The sequence below is a fragment of the Delphinus delphis genome, chromosome 4 (genome assembly GCF_949987515.2).
Source record: "Delphinus delphis chromosome 4, mDelDel1.2, whole genome shotgun sequence".
NCBI lineage: Eukaryota > Metazoa > Chordata > Mammalia > Artiodactyla > Delphinidae > Delphinus > Delphinus delphis.
Window position 1 is genome coordinate 115451275 of NC_082686.1, and position 16437 is coordinate 115467711.

The 16437-nt window shown below is 52.2% G+C and overlaps 1 protein-coding gene across 1 annotated transcript in view; it reads left to right on the top strand.

The window, feature by feature from the left end:
- ESYT3 (extended synaptotagmin 3) overlaps window positions 1-16437 on the top strand; it is a 57580-nt gene that overhangs the window by 32732 nt on the left and 8411 nt on the right. The window contains exons 5-20 of the mRNA XM_060010054.1: window positions 81-147; window positions 767-856; window positions 1340-1395; window positions 2815-2935; window positions 4865-5035; window positions 5725-5807; window positions 7591-7639; window positions 7884-7973; window positions 8417-8479; window positions 8580-8642; window positions 9187-9255; window positions 9798-9884; window positions 10594-10743; window positions 12506-12996; window positions 13690-13788; window positions 14314-14445. Coding sequence (XP_059866037.1) covers window positions 81-147; window positions 767-856; window positions 1340-1395; window positions 2815-2935; window positions 4865-5035; window positions 5725-5807; window positions 7591-7639; window positions 7884-7973; window positions 8417-8479; window positions 8580-8642; window positions 9187-9255; window positions 9798-9884; window positions 10594-10743; window positions 12506-12996; window positions 13690-13788; window positions 14314-14445 — 1881 coding nt within the window. The remainder of the gene's footprint in view (window positions 1-80; window positions 148-766; window positions 857-1339; window positions 1396-2814; window positions 2936-4864; window positions 5036-5724; window positions 5808-7590; window positions 7640-7883; window positions 7974-8416; window positions 8480-8579; window positions 8643-9186; window positions 9256-9797; window positions 9885-10593; window positions 10744-12505; window positions 12997-13689; window positions 13789-14313; window positions 14446-16437) is intronic.

A 16437-nucleotide genomic window follows, 5' to 3' on the forward strand; every position in this document is an offset into this window, starting at 1 on the left:
CACTGGGCAAGTCTCCCAACCTCTCCTGAGTCGTGGACCTGCCCCTCCTCTCTACCTTCCTTCTCCCTCCCCACTTTCAGCTACATTGGGGACTGTGAGATCAGCGTGGAGCTGCAGAAGCTACAGGCTGGTGTGAACGGGATCCAGGTCGGTGGAGCCCGGCGTGACTGCCTCCAGGTTGTGGGTCAAGGCAGGGGAAGCGGGCTTATGCTGGAGGAGGCTGCAGCGGGGGTGTTGACACCAAGCACAGAGGCTAGTACCAGTCAAGGGACTCCAGGTCCGAGATCATAGGGCCAGGAAGTGGTGGCTGGGTTTCACCACCCCGCCACTCAGGACAGCCCCACACCTGCCTCTGTTCATCAAACCCCCCTACCAGAGAGGCTTCGACTGCCCTGGGAAGTGAGAGACTCTTTATTAAACGGTGCAGAGCCGATGCTGAGAAACTGAGGTGGAAGGAGGAGATAGAGCTATTTTATGGTAGGAGTAGAGGAGCTGAGCTGGAGCTGGAAAGCACTCCTGGGTCCCGGCCATGGTCAAGGCTGCAGCCCCCAGGCAGCAAGGCAGTGGGGGGCAGGGGGGGCCAGCTTGTGGCCCTTGGAAACCGGCAAAGGGGTGGAAGCTGCACGCTGGCTTCTCTTCCCCGAGTGTGGTCCCTGCTGTGACGGCAGGTGGCCCTGACATCTGGGGATGGCTTGGGCATGAAGGAGCAGAGCAGGTGTGGGAGGAAGGGCGGCTGAGGTCCCTCCCAGCCCTCTGTGCCATCCAGCTGCAGGGCACGCTGCGGCTCATCCTGGAGCCCCTCCTGGTGGACAAGCCCTTCGTGGGAGCTGTGACCATGTTCTTCCTTCAAAAGCCGGTGAGTCCCCAGGATGAGGTGGGCTTGCCGCTCCCTGTGGGCCGGCACTCGCCCACTGGGCCCAGGTACTGGGTTTGAGCCCAAGAACGCTGCTGAAGCCCACCTGGACCCCCCATCTCATGTGCTCCCTAAGGCGGCCTGAGGTGCTCGACTCTGCTCTCCCCGAGCCCAGGAAACATCCTGGAGAAGTGGCTGAGGTCACAGAGAGGAGGCTGTAACTCAGAGCCCTCGGATGCCAGGCTGGCCTGTGGCCGGGCCCTCAGGCCGCTCCTGTGGTCCCGGCAGAAGCAGCCCTCCTGACAGGCCTGGTCCTGAGCAGGACTGGGAGGCGCCGTCACCCGCCCCGCCCCCCGCAGAGGGCACCGCCCGCCAGTCGGCTGAATTCTCCATGGGGGCAGGGGCGGGGGCAGGGCCCTTGGCAGAGGGTTCTCAGCCTGGGCTTCTGGTTCCTTCCAGCCTAACAGCCTCCCTCTGCCCCTGCAGCACCTGCAGATCAACTGGACAGGCCTGACCAACCTGCTGGATGTGCCAGGAATCAGGTAAGTGCCTGTGCGAACCGCCAGGCAGGCCCGAGGTGGGGCCCTCCGGGCCGTGCAGCCAGTGATGGGAACCACACCGTGGCTGTGCCCTCCCTCTCCCTCTCTGCACGAGGAGAGGGGTGGGCAGCTGCCCCCTCCAGGGGGATATCATTGGTGTGTTCGGAGTGACACCATCAGGTGAGATGTCCTAGAGGAGGCCCCATGGGCTAATGAGGGGCGAGTGCAGGCTCTGGAACCAGGCCAGCCAGACCAGCCTCCTGGCCCCCCCTCAACCACTGTGTCCCTTTGGACAAGTGACTTCACCTCTCTGGGCTCTTCCTCAGTAAATAGGGAGCCTGGTTCCTCTGTCTTGAGGCCCCTGGGAGAACAGTCAGGTACGTGCGGTGCTGGCACAGCGGGTGTGGATACACACGAGTGTCCTCCTTGTCCACATCCACTCCCTCCCCGACCCAAGTGTGTCTGAGAAGCCCAAGTGGCTCCCGCCCAGACACAGACACTGGCATGGGAGGGGGCAGCTGTCACAGCAGAGGCCAGTGAGGAGGAGCTGGTCTGGGCAACCCACCTTCCTGGGGCTGGTGTGGTGCTGCGCTCAGAGCCTCAGGCCCCTGAGAGGAGCAGAGAAGGGCTCCAGCCCCGTGTGGACACACCTCCCAGGAGGGAGGGACAGTGGACCATCTAGGGTAGCCCCTGGCTGGCTCGCCAGGCCCAGCAGCTGTCCCCACCTGCAGGGAGGACCACTCCCTCCCTCACTGGGGACATTCCCACTGATCTTCACCCCCTGGGCGCAGAGAATCCAGTCATGCATTCTTTCACTTAGAAGATATTTCCTGAGCACCTACTGCGTGCCGGCCCACTGCCCCTGTCTCCCTCTACTGGCGAGATAGAGTCAGGCAATAAAGAAGGAGGATTTCAAGGTGATGTCAGAGAGTAGAAGGGCTACAACAGTGAACACGTACCTGGCATTTACTGGGCACTAAGCACTGTTCTCAGCACTTCACACGTATTAACTCATCCTCATAACAACCCCAGGAAGTAGGCATAATTATCCCCATTTTAGAGATGAGGAAACTAAGGTCTGGAGAGATCAGCAACTTTCCAAGGTCACGCAGCTTGTGGGTGACAGAGCCAAGATTCTAACCCAGGATTCCATGTCCTCGTTCTTGGCTACCAGGCTGTGATGCCTCAGAGAACAAAGCAGGATTGGGGTGGGGGGGCTGAGGGGCGGTCAAAGTGTACACCCTACATCCTCCCCCTGACCCCCCATCCAGGCAGGCTGGGGTCAGGGCTGCTCTGTCCCGAGATGGGCCCACCTGGTCCCAAGCTCTGCTCCTGGTTCCAGCTCCAGGGATGGGCAGACAGGCAGGCGGCCCGGGGGAGGTGGTGCCGCCCTCCACAGCTTTGCATGCCCACTGTCCCCAGTGAGGTGTCAGACAGCCTGCTGGAGGACCTCATCGCTGCCCACCTGGTGCTGCCCAACCGTGTGACTGTGCCCGTGAAGAAGGGGCTGGACCTGACCAACCTGCGCTTCCCTCTGCCCTGCGTGAGTACCCGCACGGGCCGCAGAGCGCTGGGCCCAGAGCTGAGGGACAGACGGGCCAGGGAGATGCACCCTCAGATGGCGATGCTCACTTCCGCCCTATGAGGGCTGGCATCCTATTTTATGGAGCAAAGACTGAGTCTCAGGAAGGTTGAATGACTTGCCCAAAGTCACCCATCTTGGGAGGGAAAAAGCCCAGGGAGCATTCCTTCCTGGATCCTGGTCCCCCCATGCGGCCTGTGTTGGGGACTGTAGGCAGTCACACTCGCTCCCAGGAAACTCCAGGAGCCTCCCATTCTCCCTTCAGGGACAGGAGGCTCCCATTCCATCCTTTGGTGGCAGGAAGAACGCTTACGTCTTCTGGGAAGGAGCCAGGACGTGGGGCTTCCTTGGGTGCTCAGCCCCACTGCCCCCACCCGTCCTGGGAGCTCAGAAGGCCCCTGAGGAGGGGGCCAGCCCTCAGCGCTGTCCTCAGGAGGACAGCCACATGGCCTCCCTGCAGAAGGTGCCCTGGCCATGGGGCTGGGAGTCAGGGCCTCAGGAGAGGGGGAAATGCCTATTTTTACCATCAGAGCCAGGTGTGAGGCATCAGGCCACACGGGTGACGCATGGCCCTTACCCCACACTGTGCATCTAGCAGTCTCAGTACAGCACCGTCACCTACATCATAGCGACTGCAGACATTCTGTCCTTAGGGCATATCCCACTAGAGATGTACTGTCAAGTGGCTACAATTTAAACCCACTTGGAATAGTTCCTCTCTGTGTGTCTGTGACAACTGGCCGTGAATATTTACATTGATTTGTTTCCTTCCACTTTCTGTTTCTAGAGTTTAATTTTTACCTTAACTTCCTTTTACAATCATGTAAAATATTTGCACACTTCTAAAGGCCAGTGTGAAAAACAAATTGTACTTTAAGGAGTCTAGCTTCTACCACCTAGTCCCTCCTCCTCCAGTATTTTTCATTATTTGTTTCCTAATATGAGCACATACACGTATGATGGCTGTGGGTACGCATCTGATTACACGCATAGTCCCCCTTTCTTGGATGGACGGCAGCAGGCCACAGCTCTCCTCACCTTGCTGTCATCATGCATGTGTCATGAGGGTCACCCCATGACAGTGTGGTACGTGGTACTCCACCACGTGAATGTACCGCATCTATTCAACCAGTTCTCTACTGATGGATGGCTGAGCTGTGTCTGGTCTTCCGTTATTTCCAATTATGCTGTCATGAAGAGCCTTGTCCATATCTTTTCATGTTTGCCAGTATGTCTTTAGGATAGATTTCTAGACGTGGGATTGCTGGGTCAAAGGGCAAATGCTTATGTATTTACTGATATTTAAAAGAAATAGTTCTAGGCCAGAGGCCTACTGGCCCCCTGAACTGTGTTTTTCCTGGTTCTTGTGCTCTGTTCTGACTTGAGACATAGCCTAGGGTGTTGGGAGTGGGGTGACTCAGTGCTGGGGCCTTTACGAGCCCAGGGACCGACTGCCGCAGCAGGCAGCGGCCACAGGGGTGTGTACACCTGGGTAGTGGGAAGAAATGACACCGGGCCTCAGTCTACGTGTAAGCTAGAGAGGGGCTGGAACGCAGGAGGAAAGCCGCTCAGGTGGCGTGGCAGTTGGCACAGGACGAGGAAGTGGCCGCGGTGGAATGGGCCCTTCACGGGGCAGGCTGGAGGCACGGAGGGGTGGGAGGGCCGGGAATGTGGCCGGGCATCGTGGTGCAGTGGACAGAACCCTGGGCCTTGCCGTCCCTTGCTGCGTGGCCCTGGCCAAGAGGCTGTCGTCTCTGGCTTCTGTCTCCCTGTCCAGACATGAGGAGGGTAAGGTGGGGCTGGGGTGATAGCTGATGGCTTGGGCTCTGATGTCGGGGGCTTTGAGGGCCCTAGAAATAGCTGTGAGGCCCGGGCTGGGGCATTTTCCAGGGAGTGATCAGAGCCCACTTGCTGGAGGGAGAAAAGCTGGCCCAGAAGGACAACTTCCTAGGACTCCGAGGCAAGTCAGACCCCTACGCCAAGGTGAGCATCGGCCTGCAGCATTTCCGGAGCAGGACCATCTATAAGAACCTGAACCCCACCTGGAACGAGGTGTTTGAGGTGAGGCTCTCCTTAGCAGCTCCCAGCTGCTCTCCATGCCCTCCAGGGCTCCACTCTGGGTGGTTCTGTCCCAGACAAGGGAGGGCCCTACCTTCACGGTCCTCACACACCCACGGGCAACACTGGGCCACAGGCGTGGCCCTCGGGAACAGGCGTCCAGAGATGGGCTGCTCTGGCCCCTGATGGAGGGCCAGCCTATTGACAGATTCCTACGTCCCTTCCCAACCAGAGCCGACTTTGTTGGAAGTTTTCAAATCAAATCAAAGAACATCAGGGGCAGTTCTGCCCCAGTCCTCTCAGCCTTCGCTCCCAGAGCCAGACACCGGGAGCCTGAAGTTCTGCCTTAAGTCCAGCCACAACCCTTACCGTGTGAAGGGCAGGCCCGCAGCCTGAGTGCTGCAGTCTGGAAGCGGCAAGCCCCGGGCAGAAAACACAGCAGCCAGCATCCCGAGCACCCACCCTGCCCACAGCCTTGCACAAGCTGCCTCTAGTCCTCCGCACCCCGCGGGAGAGGGCATCACTCCCTTCTCACAGGTGCGGTTCTCCAGGCACTGAGAAGGGCAGGACCTGCCCGGGGCTCCGAGCTGGCAGGTGGCAGAGCTGGAACCTGGCTCCCCTGGGGTCGTGCTTGAGGTCTGCTTCATCAGCCGTTGTGGCCTGCAGGTCAAGTCACCTCTCTTTCCTTCCAGTTCATAGTGTATGAAGTCCCTGGGCAGGACCTGGTGGTGGACCTGTACGATGAGGACCCTGACAAGGATGACTTCTTGGGCAGGTGAGGAGGAAGGCCGTGCTGGGCCTGGGGGCACAGGGCTCTAGGCCTTGAGGCACAGGTACCCCTGCTTCCACCGCCCTCGCTGCACTCTGACGTGGTGACTGTACCAGGCAACCAGTCCCATCGTTCTGCACCGCTGCCACAAACCTCCCCCCAGACGCCTCCCGAGTGCCCAGCCCTGAGCGCCAGCCCTCTGGGGGTACATGGAGGGCCCCGACGTTTGTGTACCGTGGGCTCTGCTTTCTGTGCTCTTCATAATGCACCCAGAGTCCCCGTTTGGAGCAGTGGGCGGGGCCAAGGCTGGCACGGATGGCCAGGCCCCCGGTACCCAGGAACCGTCTGCTCACTCTGAGCTGGCACTTGGCTCCCCTGGGGTCATGCCTGAGGTCTGCTGCATCATCCGCTGTGGCCTGCAGGTCAAGTCACCTCTCTCTCCTTCCAGTTCAGAGGAACACAGAGCCTCAGGGCTGAGAGAGGATTGAAACGACCGGCGTGGGGCTGGCTATCAAAACTCTAAATTTACATGTGTTTTGGTCCAGCCACCCCAATTCCAGGAATCTCCTAAAAAAGCATTATACCTGAAATGTTTATCTGTGGTGACAAACCAAAAAAGCTGGAAACGTGACTGTCCAGAGTCAGAGGACATTGCCTGAATGTTTCAACAAATTTGTCACTGCCAAACTACAGAATATCCCGCAGCTTTTAAAAATGACGAGTAGGATCTATGTATGTTGACCTCGAGGATATTCATTTCTATCTAGGGAAGTAGGGGAAGCAGTTGGGAGTGACCTGAGCAGTTGATACCTCTTTCCAGGGAGGATGGACATGTACGTGTGTTCGCATGTGCTCGTGTGGACACTACACCGCTGCTCATCTCAGAGGCTGGGGTTAGGAGGCAGCAGAAAAGAGAATTTTACCCAAATCTTCTTACTCCTAAAATTTTTAGCTTGTTTCTGTGAACAGGTGATTTAAAAAAATGGAAACAAAACAAAATGGGAGGGGAACAATCTGACCACCCGAGAAATAGCTCACCACCATGTTACTTATTTTTAATTTCTCATCTTAATGAAAGGAGTTGTGAGAAAGGAGTTGTGATTTTTGTAATGTTGCAGATTAGAACTGTGTCTTGTGGTTCGTGGTTTCGGTAACTGATTTCAAGTGTGTTTTGAGCTCAAGCACATTTCTAACAGTTACATGGAATTAATTCCCCTCTGGCTCTCAGGACGCTCCAGTTGGGCTTGGGTCGGGCGAGGCGGAAGGCACGCCATGAATGTGTTACCGCCTCTCACACACATGCCAACTATATGTAGCCCCTGGAGGGCATCTGGGCCAGTTTTGGAAAGGGAGGGGCATTTCTGGTTATTACAGTGACTGCGGGAGGTGGTGCCACTGGCATTTAGAGGACACACGGCAGAGAGGCTAAATTCCTGCAATGCATGGGCAGTTCTGCACAGTGAAGACTCATCCCAGCCCAAATACCAATAGCACCCTCATTGAGCAATCCCGAGCCAGTGTGTCCAGCAGTGTCTGCTTGTCCCCCTCTGGGATCAGAGCCGCCTGCCTGCCCGGGCAGCATGCCCAGTGGGAGCAGCCCCGATAGTTAGACAGTCCTTCCTTTGCTTGAGCTCAAAGTGGTCTCCCATTCATTCTTGGGATGAATAACGTCCTCCGTCTTGAGAGTCCCACTCAGATATTTCAAAATAGATTTCAGAGTGGGCCTCCACGCCCTCTGCTTGTTGCTGCCTCTGGGCTGAGCTGACTTTCCGCTCCCTGTGTATTCCAGCCTGCAGATCTGCCTCGGGGACGTCATGACCAACAGAGTGGTGGATGAGGTAGAGTTGGTGCCTGCAAACCCCTCCTTGTGGACAGCATCATTTCCATCCCAAAGTGTAGTACTTCTGTCCTTCCATAACCACCTCTCCTAGTCTAGAGCCTACCCTGTGGGCTGGTTCACCTCTTCCCTGAAGCCCCTATTAGGGCCCTACTGGGTCCCAGAACGGAGCTGCCTGGAGAGAGTTAGTAGCGTCCCACTGGCCCTTTCCCCAAGCTCTCCTCCCCCTCCCCCTCCCCCTGCAGTGGTTTGTCCTGAAAGACACAACGAGCGGGCAGCTGCACCTGAGGCTGGAGTGGCTTTCACTGATCACAGACCCGGAAGCTGTGATAGAGGTGAGTGTGGGCTGTCGTGCTCCCTTGGCAGAAGGGGGGAGGGCGGAACTTGTGGCAGGTCTGGTCCATGTGAGAGCTGTGCGGGGAGGCAGGGAGGGAGCTAGACAGCTGAAGCCACAGATCTTGCCCACAGAGTCCTCCAGCCAGCCCCACCTTCTGGGGAGCATGTCCCTCAGCCCTCATCTCTACAAAGGGCGGATGGGATCCTTAAAAGCTCTGTTAGTGCCCATCAGCCCAGTTCATAGGGAAGTCCACTGGTTCTGACTTGAGTCTGTCATGCTGCAGTTGTATTTTCAGCCTCAGCAAGGAGCTAGGTTGTGAGGGAAGGTATGGCCAGTCTGGAGGGCAAGGGCTGGCTCTTCAGGCATGAAGAGGCTTCTCCTAAACCAGTCTGTGTCTCCAGATGCTAGGGGCACCTAGTGAGGGTTTGTGTCTGTTTGTAGGACCATGGTAGTTTTTCCACTGCCATTCTCGTGGTCTTCTTGGAGAGCGCCTGCAACCTGCCGGTGAGTGGTGACACAGCCAGAGTGTCACACACACCCTGCCTTGTGCCCATCACTTTCAAATGTCCACGTGTTGCTCATTCACCCTGTTCTCGTGCTGCAGAGAAACCCTTTTGACTACCTAAATGGTGAATATCAAGCCAAAAAGCTCTCCAAATGTGCCAGGGTAAGTGTGGGTGTGAGAGCAAGTCACACAGCTCCTTTTCCCCAGAGTAACCACAGCCCCACGTCTGCTGGGCGGTGCCGTGCACACACAGCCCGGGGCCAGTGAGCGCCGCCGTTCACTGAGCCTGCAGCGAGCCAGGCTCCGGGCTTGGCAGTCATCCCCACACCTGCTATGCCTGAGTCCCATGGTGGCCGTGCATCCATTTTATTGCCATTTTAAAAACAGGACCTGGAAAGCTAAGTGCTTGTGCCACACAGCTAAGGGGAAGCTCAACTGCACCGTCTCCACAGCTCTAGGGAACAAGGGCCTGTGCCCAGCCAGGCCTCCCATCTTTAACTTGGAAGCTTCCCCTGGGGTCAACCCCGTCTAGGTGCTGGCACAGTGATGGCAGCCCGGGGCTCCTGGGAGCACCAGGGGAGCCTTCTCTCAAAGGGAAGTGGTTGGGTGGCCTCAGGTCCCACCGATGCTCCTGAAGGTTGAGAGGCAGGGTCTCAAGTTGGCACTGGGGGTGCCACCTCCATTTTGTGGATTTGTCCCCTCACAGAATAAAGTCAGCAGAGACCCTTCTTCCTATGTCAAGCTATCTGTAGGCAAGAAGACACACCTGAGCAAGGTAAGACAGCTTGGCGTGCAGCCGAGGACTAAGGAAATGGGCGGGTACCCCAACACTTCCGGGAGAGAAGCAAAAGGGAATTCGCTTACACTGAATGCCTAGTAGGTGCTGGCACACGATAGGCACTTTATATTACTCTGTCTTCAAAATAACCTCACGAGATAGTTTCACAGTTCAAGAATCTGGAGGCCAGAGATCAGTGACTCGCCTAAGGGCTAGAAAGCAGAAGAACTAGGGTTCAAGCTTAGGCAGGCTCTACGCCTATGTCCTTTCCCCCACCCCCAGCAGGAAAAGTCCCCCTGGAAGTGAGCTCTAATGCTGGTAGGATTTCAGCCCCTGTGAGATTTCCTGGCAAACTCTCCTTGCCTTTGAGTCTGACTGCCCTGCCCTAGTGCCTCCCACGAGCCGTAGCTTGTGCCATACCTGGGCGGACACAGAGAAGGCTCCCAATGGCACCAGGGGGCAGAATGAGAGCAGAGGGTGCCGGTATCCTGCTCTGCCCAACTTGACCCTTCAGTGATCTCTCCCTCTCCTGTCCCCAGACATGTCGCCACAGCAAGGACCCTGTGTGGAGCCAGGTGTTCTCCTTCTTTGTACTCAACGTGGCCGCTGAACAGCTGCATCTGAAGGTTTGCTTGAAGTTGTGCTCTTGGAACACAGCTAAGAGGCGTCTAAGCTAGGAGGGGTAGGGGGCTTGAGCAGGCTGCCCCGGCAGTAAAGTCAGGAGAGGATACTAAGGGCCCACATCTTCATGAGCCTGGTGACCAAGGTCATTGGGTAGGAGGTTGTGGAAGGACAAACCCTCAAGTCCCTTGGTGCTCCCTGCCAGTCTCTCCAGTTATTACCTAGCACCCAGCGTGGCCTGGGTTGGAATCTACTCAGGACATTAATGATGATGTACTTCTTTAAAAAAAGATCTGTGGGCGAGAGAGATCTTCTTTACACCTGAGCAAACAGAGGCTCAAACGATGACTTGTCCAAGATCTCATGACCAACAAGTAGTAGAACTGGGGTCTCTGGGGAACCTCAGACCTGTCTGGAAGTCCCATCATAGAGCAGCACAGCTCATCAGTCCCTAAAGCCCTGATGGTCCCAGGCATTTGACAGACTTGCCTCATACAGATCATAGTTGCCTCTACCCTGAGTCACTCTCTTGCCCTGACTGAAGGCAGGGACCAGGCCTGGTCCCATTTCCAGTTTTCAGGAAAGGACCAGAGGCCAAAAGAAACACAGAACATACTTACTGAAGTGAACTCAGTCTTGGCTGGAGCCCAGAGAGTAGTCTGGTGAGGGTGGGACTTCGTTATCCTCTTGTTTTGTGACTGGCCCACTGCCCAGGTGCTTGATGATGACCGAGAATGTGCTCTAGGAGTGCTGGAGTTCCCCCTGTGCCAGATTCTCCCCTATGCAGACCTCACCCTCGAGCAGCACTTCCAGCTGGACCACTCAGGCCTGGACAGCCTTATCTCCATGAGGCTGGTGCTTCGGGTAAACCTCTCCCCTTTTCCCCCAGGGGAGGCAGGGGGTGGTCTGCCCCAGCACTAAGTATCTGCACTGTGTCGGGAAGAAGCTAGGAGATGGATTCATATTTTTTATCAATTTCAGAATATTGTCAGCCATTTTCTCTTCAACTATTGCCTCTCCTAATCTTTTAATCCCTCCTTCTACAATTCCTTCTATTATGTTGGACCTTCTCATCATCTCCATGGCTTACCCTGATCTCACCTTCATATTTTCCATCTCTTTATCTCTTGGTGCTACATTCGAATTTCCTCAGACCTGTCTTCCAGACCACTAATTCTTTCTTTGGCTATGCCTAATCTGCTGTTTAACCTGTTCACAGTTTTTGTTTCAAAGGCTATTCTTCATCTTTCACTTTATCTTTTCCAAATCTACAATGTCTTTTCTTTGTTGTGTTTTATTATCTTCTCATGATTCTATCCCATCTTTAATCATTTGAAAATACTTAAAATGTATGTTAATTCTATTATCTGAAGATCTTGGTAGATAAATTTTGATGTCTGTTGTGTCTGCTGATGCTTTTTCATGGTGACTCATTTCTACATTTGGTAACTTGGGTTGCAGGCATATGTTCAGTGTTGCCTTTGTGACCTGGATTGAGGTTGTTCACGTCCAAGGAAGTTCTGCTTTGGCTGCAACCAAGCACCTCAGGAACATTACACACCTGAGTCCACTTTTATGTTAATTTTCAAACTTTGGGTTTCAAAACCCCACGGTAGTATAAATATGAACCCAAAATTTATAGGAGACAGGCTATAAGGTGCCATATTCTCATGAAAGACTTTATTTCCCCCAACCAGAGTACAGGCTGAGATAGATATATTTCTTGTCGTCAATCTTTGCTGGTGGGTGAAATGTTTATTTATCCTAGACTACTTTTTCACTAAAGATATCCCACCTTCATGGGTCCTACTCTGACCCTAGATCTCTTCTCCAAACCCCTTGGATTCCATGGTTGATAAATGACCCTGGGAAAATTAACCTTTATTTTTCAGTTTTCTCTCTCTCTCTTCTTTAACCTAGGGATTTTCCTTACTTTCTTGTGAGTTTGACTATGCATTTAGAAGTATGTTTGTTTCATTTTTATTGAGCATTCCTAACAGGAGGTTTTTCAGAATATTTTGATCGCCTTATTGCTGGAAATGGAAGTTCCTAGGAAGAGTCTTAATGACTGATGGGAAAAGGGGAAGGAGAGACACAATGGCTGAGGTTTGAAACTTTGGTGCTACAAGCACAGGGGTGTGTCTGGATAGGACACACATTTTAGGGAAAGCAATGGTAAATAAGGTGACAGCTAGAAATGACCATATCCAGAAGGCAGGTGGTGATCTATATGAAGGTTAAGGTGAGGGAGTCCTCTGCACCGAGGGGAAGTGCATGCTGTGAGAATTGGCCAGGTCTCCAGCATCCAGTACCAGTGGATAGAGAAAAGGGATCAGAACTGAGTCTTCATGAAGACTGGTGAGGCAGGAGAAAGGGAAAAGACAGAAGGTCTGGTCAGAGTGAGTCAGAGGCAGAGAGGTTAAGGAAGATATGGTCTAAGGGTAAAAAGATATGGTCTGGGGGTAAAAATCCATTGGATTGGGGAGTCAGAAAGGAACTGAGTTTTGAGAAAACTGTTCCTTCCAGAAAAGAGAAGGAACCATTTCCCAGAGGTAGGTAAGAGCAGAGGGGGAGAGAGTGGTAGTGGTGTGCCCAGCCCATAAACCACCCTGTCATCTGCTTACAGTTCCTGCACTTGGAAGAACGAGAGCTGGGAAGCCCATACACAGGACCTGAAGCCCTAAAGAAAGGCCCTCTGCTCATTAAGAAGGCTGCCACCAACCAGGGCTCCAGAGCCCCACCACGGGGAGAGGGCCCTGCAGATTTGCCATGCCCTCCAGACCCTGCTTCTGATATCAAGCAAGCCTCCAAAAGTACCACAGCCACCACCAGTGCCACCATTGCTGCCACCAAGCCCTCACTTCAAGAGATGGGCCCAGAGCCCAAAGGCAAGGACAGAGCCAGAGGGTTCTGTGCACCCAAGGGGGAGAAGACGAGTGTGTCCACCATCTTCCTGGCTGTCCCAGGCCCCCACTCTCCAGGGCCCATCAAGTCACCCATGAAATGCCCTTCCTCCCTATTCGCACAGCCGCCCAAGAGGCTGGCTCCCAGCATGTCCTCGCTCAACTCCCTGGCCTCTTCCTGCTTTGACCTGACAGATGTCAGCCTCAACACTGAGTACGCACCTCTCTGCTTAATCTTTTCTAAAATGACCTGCATGAAAAATACCTCCCTGGATGGAAAAGTAGATATGAACTTACTTTTCTGTGCAAGTTCTGGTTTTTCACAAAATGGCTTCATAAGAGGCAGCATGGTGAGATAGAAAGAACACAGGCTGGGGGGAGAGAAAGCACGTGTGCATGTGCCAAAAAGCCTCATGTGGCTCTAGCTACACACCAACTATAAAATAGATGTTGGACTTCAGTTGTTAAGGTTCCTTACAGCAGAAGCATACCCTGAATTCTAAAGAGTTATTTATACTGGGATGATATGGAAAGCTTAGAATGTGGAATTATATAAGCAGTGGCTGCCATTTATTAACTGTTGACTCTGGGCTTAGCATGTTATTTAATTTGATCTTCACAATAACCCTACAAGATAGAACTTACTATCATAAAGGTCGAATAACTCACCCAAGGTTCCACAAGAAATCATAGTATAAAGGCAGATTCTGCTCCAGGGTTCTTCCTACTGTGCCATGCTTTTCCTACTGTGAAATAGGATAATTTTACATGAATGCTGGATAGAACTGACTTCCAACTAAAAGGAACCTTACTGAGAATTATTTTATTAACTTACATACTTCTTGGGGGTGCGGGGAGAGGTCAGCACTTGTAATGGCAAGAGAAATGACAAAGCCTTTCTTTACAGAGACGGGGATCTCAGGCATCAGGGGCTGGGTGAGATTCAGCTCACGGTGCGCTATGTGTGTCTGCAGCACTGTCTCAGCGTGCTAATCAACGGCTGCAGGTAAAGGGATGCTAGGGCCAGGAAAGGTTCTTTGAGAGCATCAGGTGACCAAAATCAGAGTGGGGGCACTTGGAGCAGTGGCAGGGGCAGGCAGCCCCAAGGCAGACAAGGTAGACATTTGGAAGGAACGAGGTCTGAAGGCCTGCATGCTGTGCATGCTGTAACAGATCCTCAGTGGTGCTGAGGGGCTCCAGAGCCAAGGGCTTTGCTCAGACACAACCACTGCAAAATTGTCTGGGGTGGTTTGGAGCCAGGACATTTTCTCAAGTGAGAATCTTCAACTTCCTTTAGATGGAATGGTACTTGGCTCTACACCCAACTTTACAAAATGCATGTTTACAAAACCATGCACCTGATAGCCTCTGAATTCTGCAGACTTTTGCTTTTTTTGGTCTAGACTGCAGGGCATTTTTATCCTCAAGGCCATCTAAAGCTGTATGGATAGTACAGCTTTCTCTAAATGAGTATTTTCAGTATTTCAAAACCAGAGGCCTTTTTTCTTTAATGTCTTTGAAACCAAATCAGAAACCTGATGCCCTGTACCAGCAGTGGAGCTGATCCCTACGTCCGTGTCTACTTGTTGCCAGAAAGGAGGTGGGCAAGTCGTAAGAAGACCTCAGTGAAGCGGAAGACCCTGGATCCCCTGTTTGATGAGCGGTAAGTGGCCCAGGTGGCCTACCTAGAGTGCCTCAGCCGCTCGAGTATTTGCTGAGGACCTCCTGTGTACCTGGCAGCTGCCAGATTCTGGGAAGGGCTGGGGTTGAACAGGACTACACAGTCTATGCTTTCATAAAGCTTCTATACTTCAGTGAGAGAAAAGGACTGCCAGGGAAGTTTAGCAAAACAGCTACCCACTTTCTTGTCCATAGGACTAAAGTGCTCCTGATTATAAAATGTTCCATACTCTTTCTCTTTAAATGAAGCCTCTTTGGCAGTAAAAGGATTTGAATCTGGTCAAATATATTTTCTTTCGATCAAAAATAAACGTACCTTGAACCTAAGGACCTAAAATTTCCTCCAAAGCTCCAGGCTCTTTGGCCTGTCTTCCCACCCGCAACAAAGCACAGGTGGCAGGTAGAACAGATACCCTCCCCTCGCGTGTCCACCCATGTCTTTGGGGACAAACCAGTAGACAGAGTCTAATCACATTTCTTGCTTTTGATGGGTCTGTGGTGGCAAGTCTTAACCTTAATATTCTAATTCTTGATTTCAAGTTGATCACAAGGTATGGAAGTCAGAATCCCATCATTGCTTCCTTTTGCTGTGGGATCCTAAGAGAAGACATTGCTAGCCAGCCTAGGAAGATACATCTGATAATGTTGGTTTCCTCTATCTTGGTCAATAACTACTCATTTTAAAAAGAGTTGTACTGAGTCCTTTATGGGCCATGTCTAACGACTAATATGCTCCTTCAAAAGCTACCTTTTGAGTTCACCGATACCATGAAAGAGTGGGGGAGAGAGAATATATTCATTGAGTATTTATTGAACACTCTACATACCAGGCACCATCCTATATTCTACAGCCACACAGGTGAAAGGTGTTGCCTTCAGAGAGCTCTGACACAATTATAAAAGGATGTCAAAATTGTTATGTGGGAACACAGGAGATTGACTTTTGTGACAAACCTAATCTGTTAGTAATTCTCTCTCAAAATTGTAACAGCAAGATATGCCTGGATTATCTACGAGGCAGACTTGGCAACCTCCATCTTAAACGTAAACCTAGAAGTAAGGAGTTCAGAGGTCTCTTGTTGAGTACATGATTCATACCATATACATTATAATTAAAATCTCTAAAGTTAACGACAAGGAGAGAATCTTAAAAACAGCAAAAGAAAAACAAGTAGTTACATTACAGGGAGCCCCGCTATAAGACCATCAGCAGAAACTTTGCAGGCCAGAATGGAGTGGCACAATAGTCAAAGTGCTCAAAGGAAAACACTTCCAACCAAAAATACTCTACCAGGGAAAGTTATCATTCAGAATTGAAGGAGAGTTTTCCAGACAAGCAAAAGCTAAAGGAGTTCACCATCACTAAACCAGCTTACAAGAGATTTCTTTAAGCTTCTCTTGTTGTTGAGCACAGGCTCTAGGTGTGCGGGCTTAGTAATTGTGGCGCACGGGCTTTTAGTTGCTCTGCGGCATGTGGGATCTTCCCGGACCAGGGCTCAAACCTGTGTCCCCTGCATTGGCAGGTGGATTCTTAACCACTGTGCCACCAGGGAAGCCCCTAAAATGCATTCACACTTAAGTTACCAACTTAAAATAGACTGTTGGAAGTTGTCATATGTAAGCATAATGGTAAGCACAAAGCAAAAACCTATAGTAGGTACACAAATGATAAAGAAAAAGGAACCTAAGCATACCACTAGTCATCAAACCACAAAGGGAGCAAGAGAAGAAAAAAGGAACAGAGAGGATCTACAAAACAGCCAGTAAAAAATTAATAAAATAGCAATAAGTACATACCTGTCAATAATTACTTTAAATGTAAATGGACTAATTCTCCAATCAAAAGAGAGTGGCTAAGTGGATTTAAAAAAAAAAAAAACAAGACCCATCTACATGCTGCCTACAAGAGACTCACTTCAGATTGAAAGATGCACACAGACAGAAAGTGAAGGATGGAAAAAGATATTCCACGCAA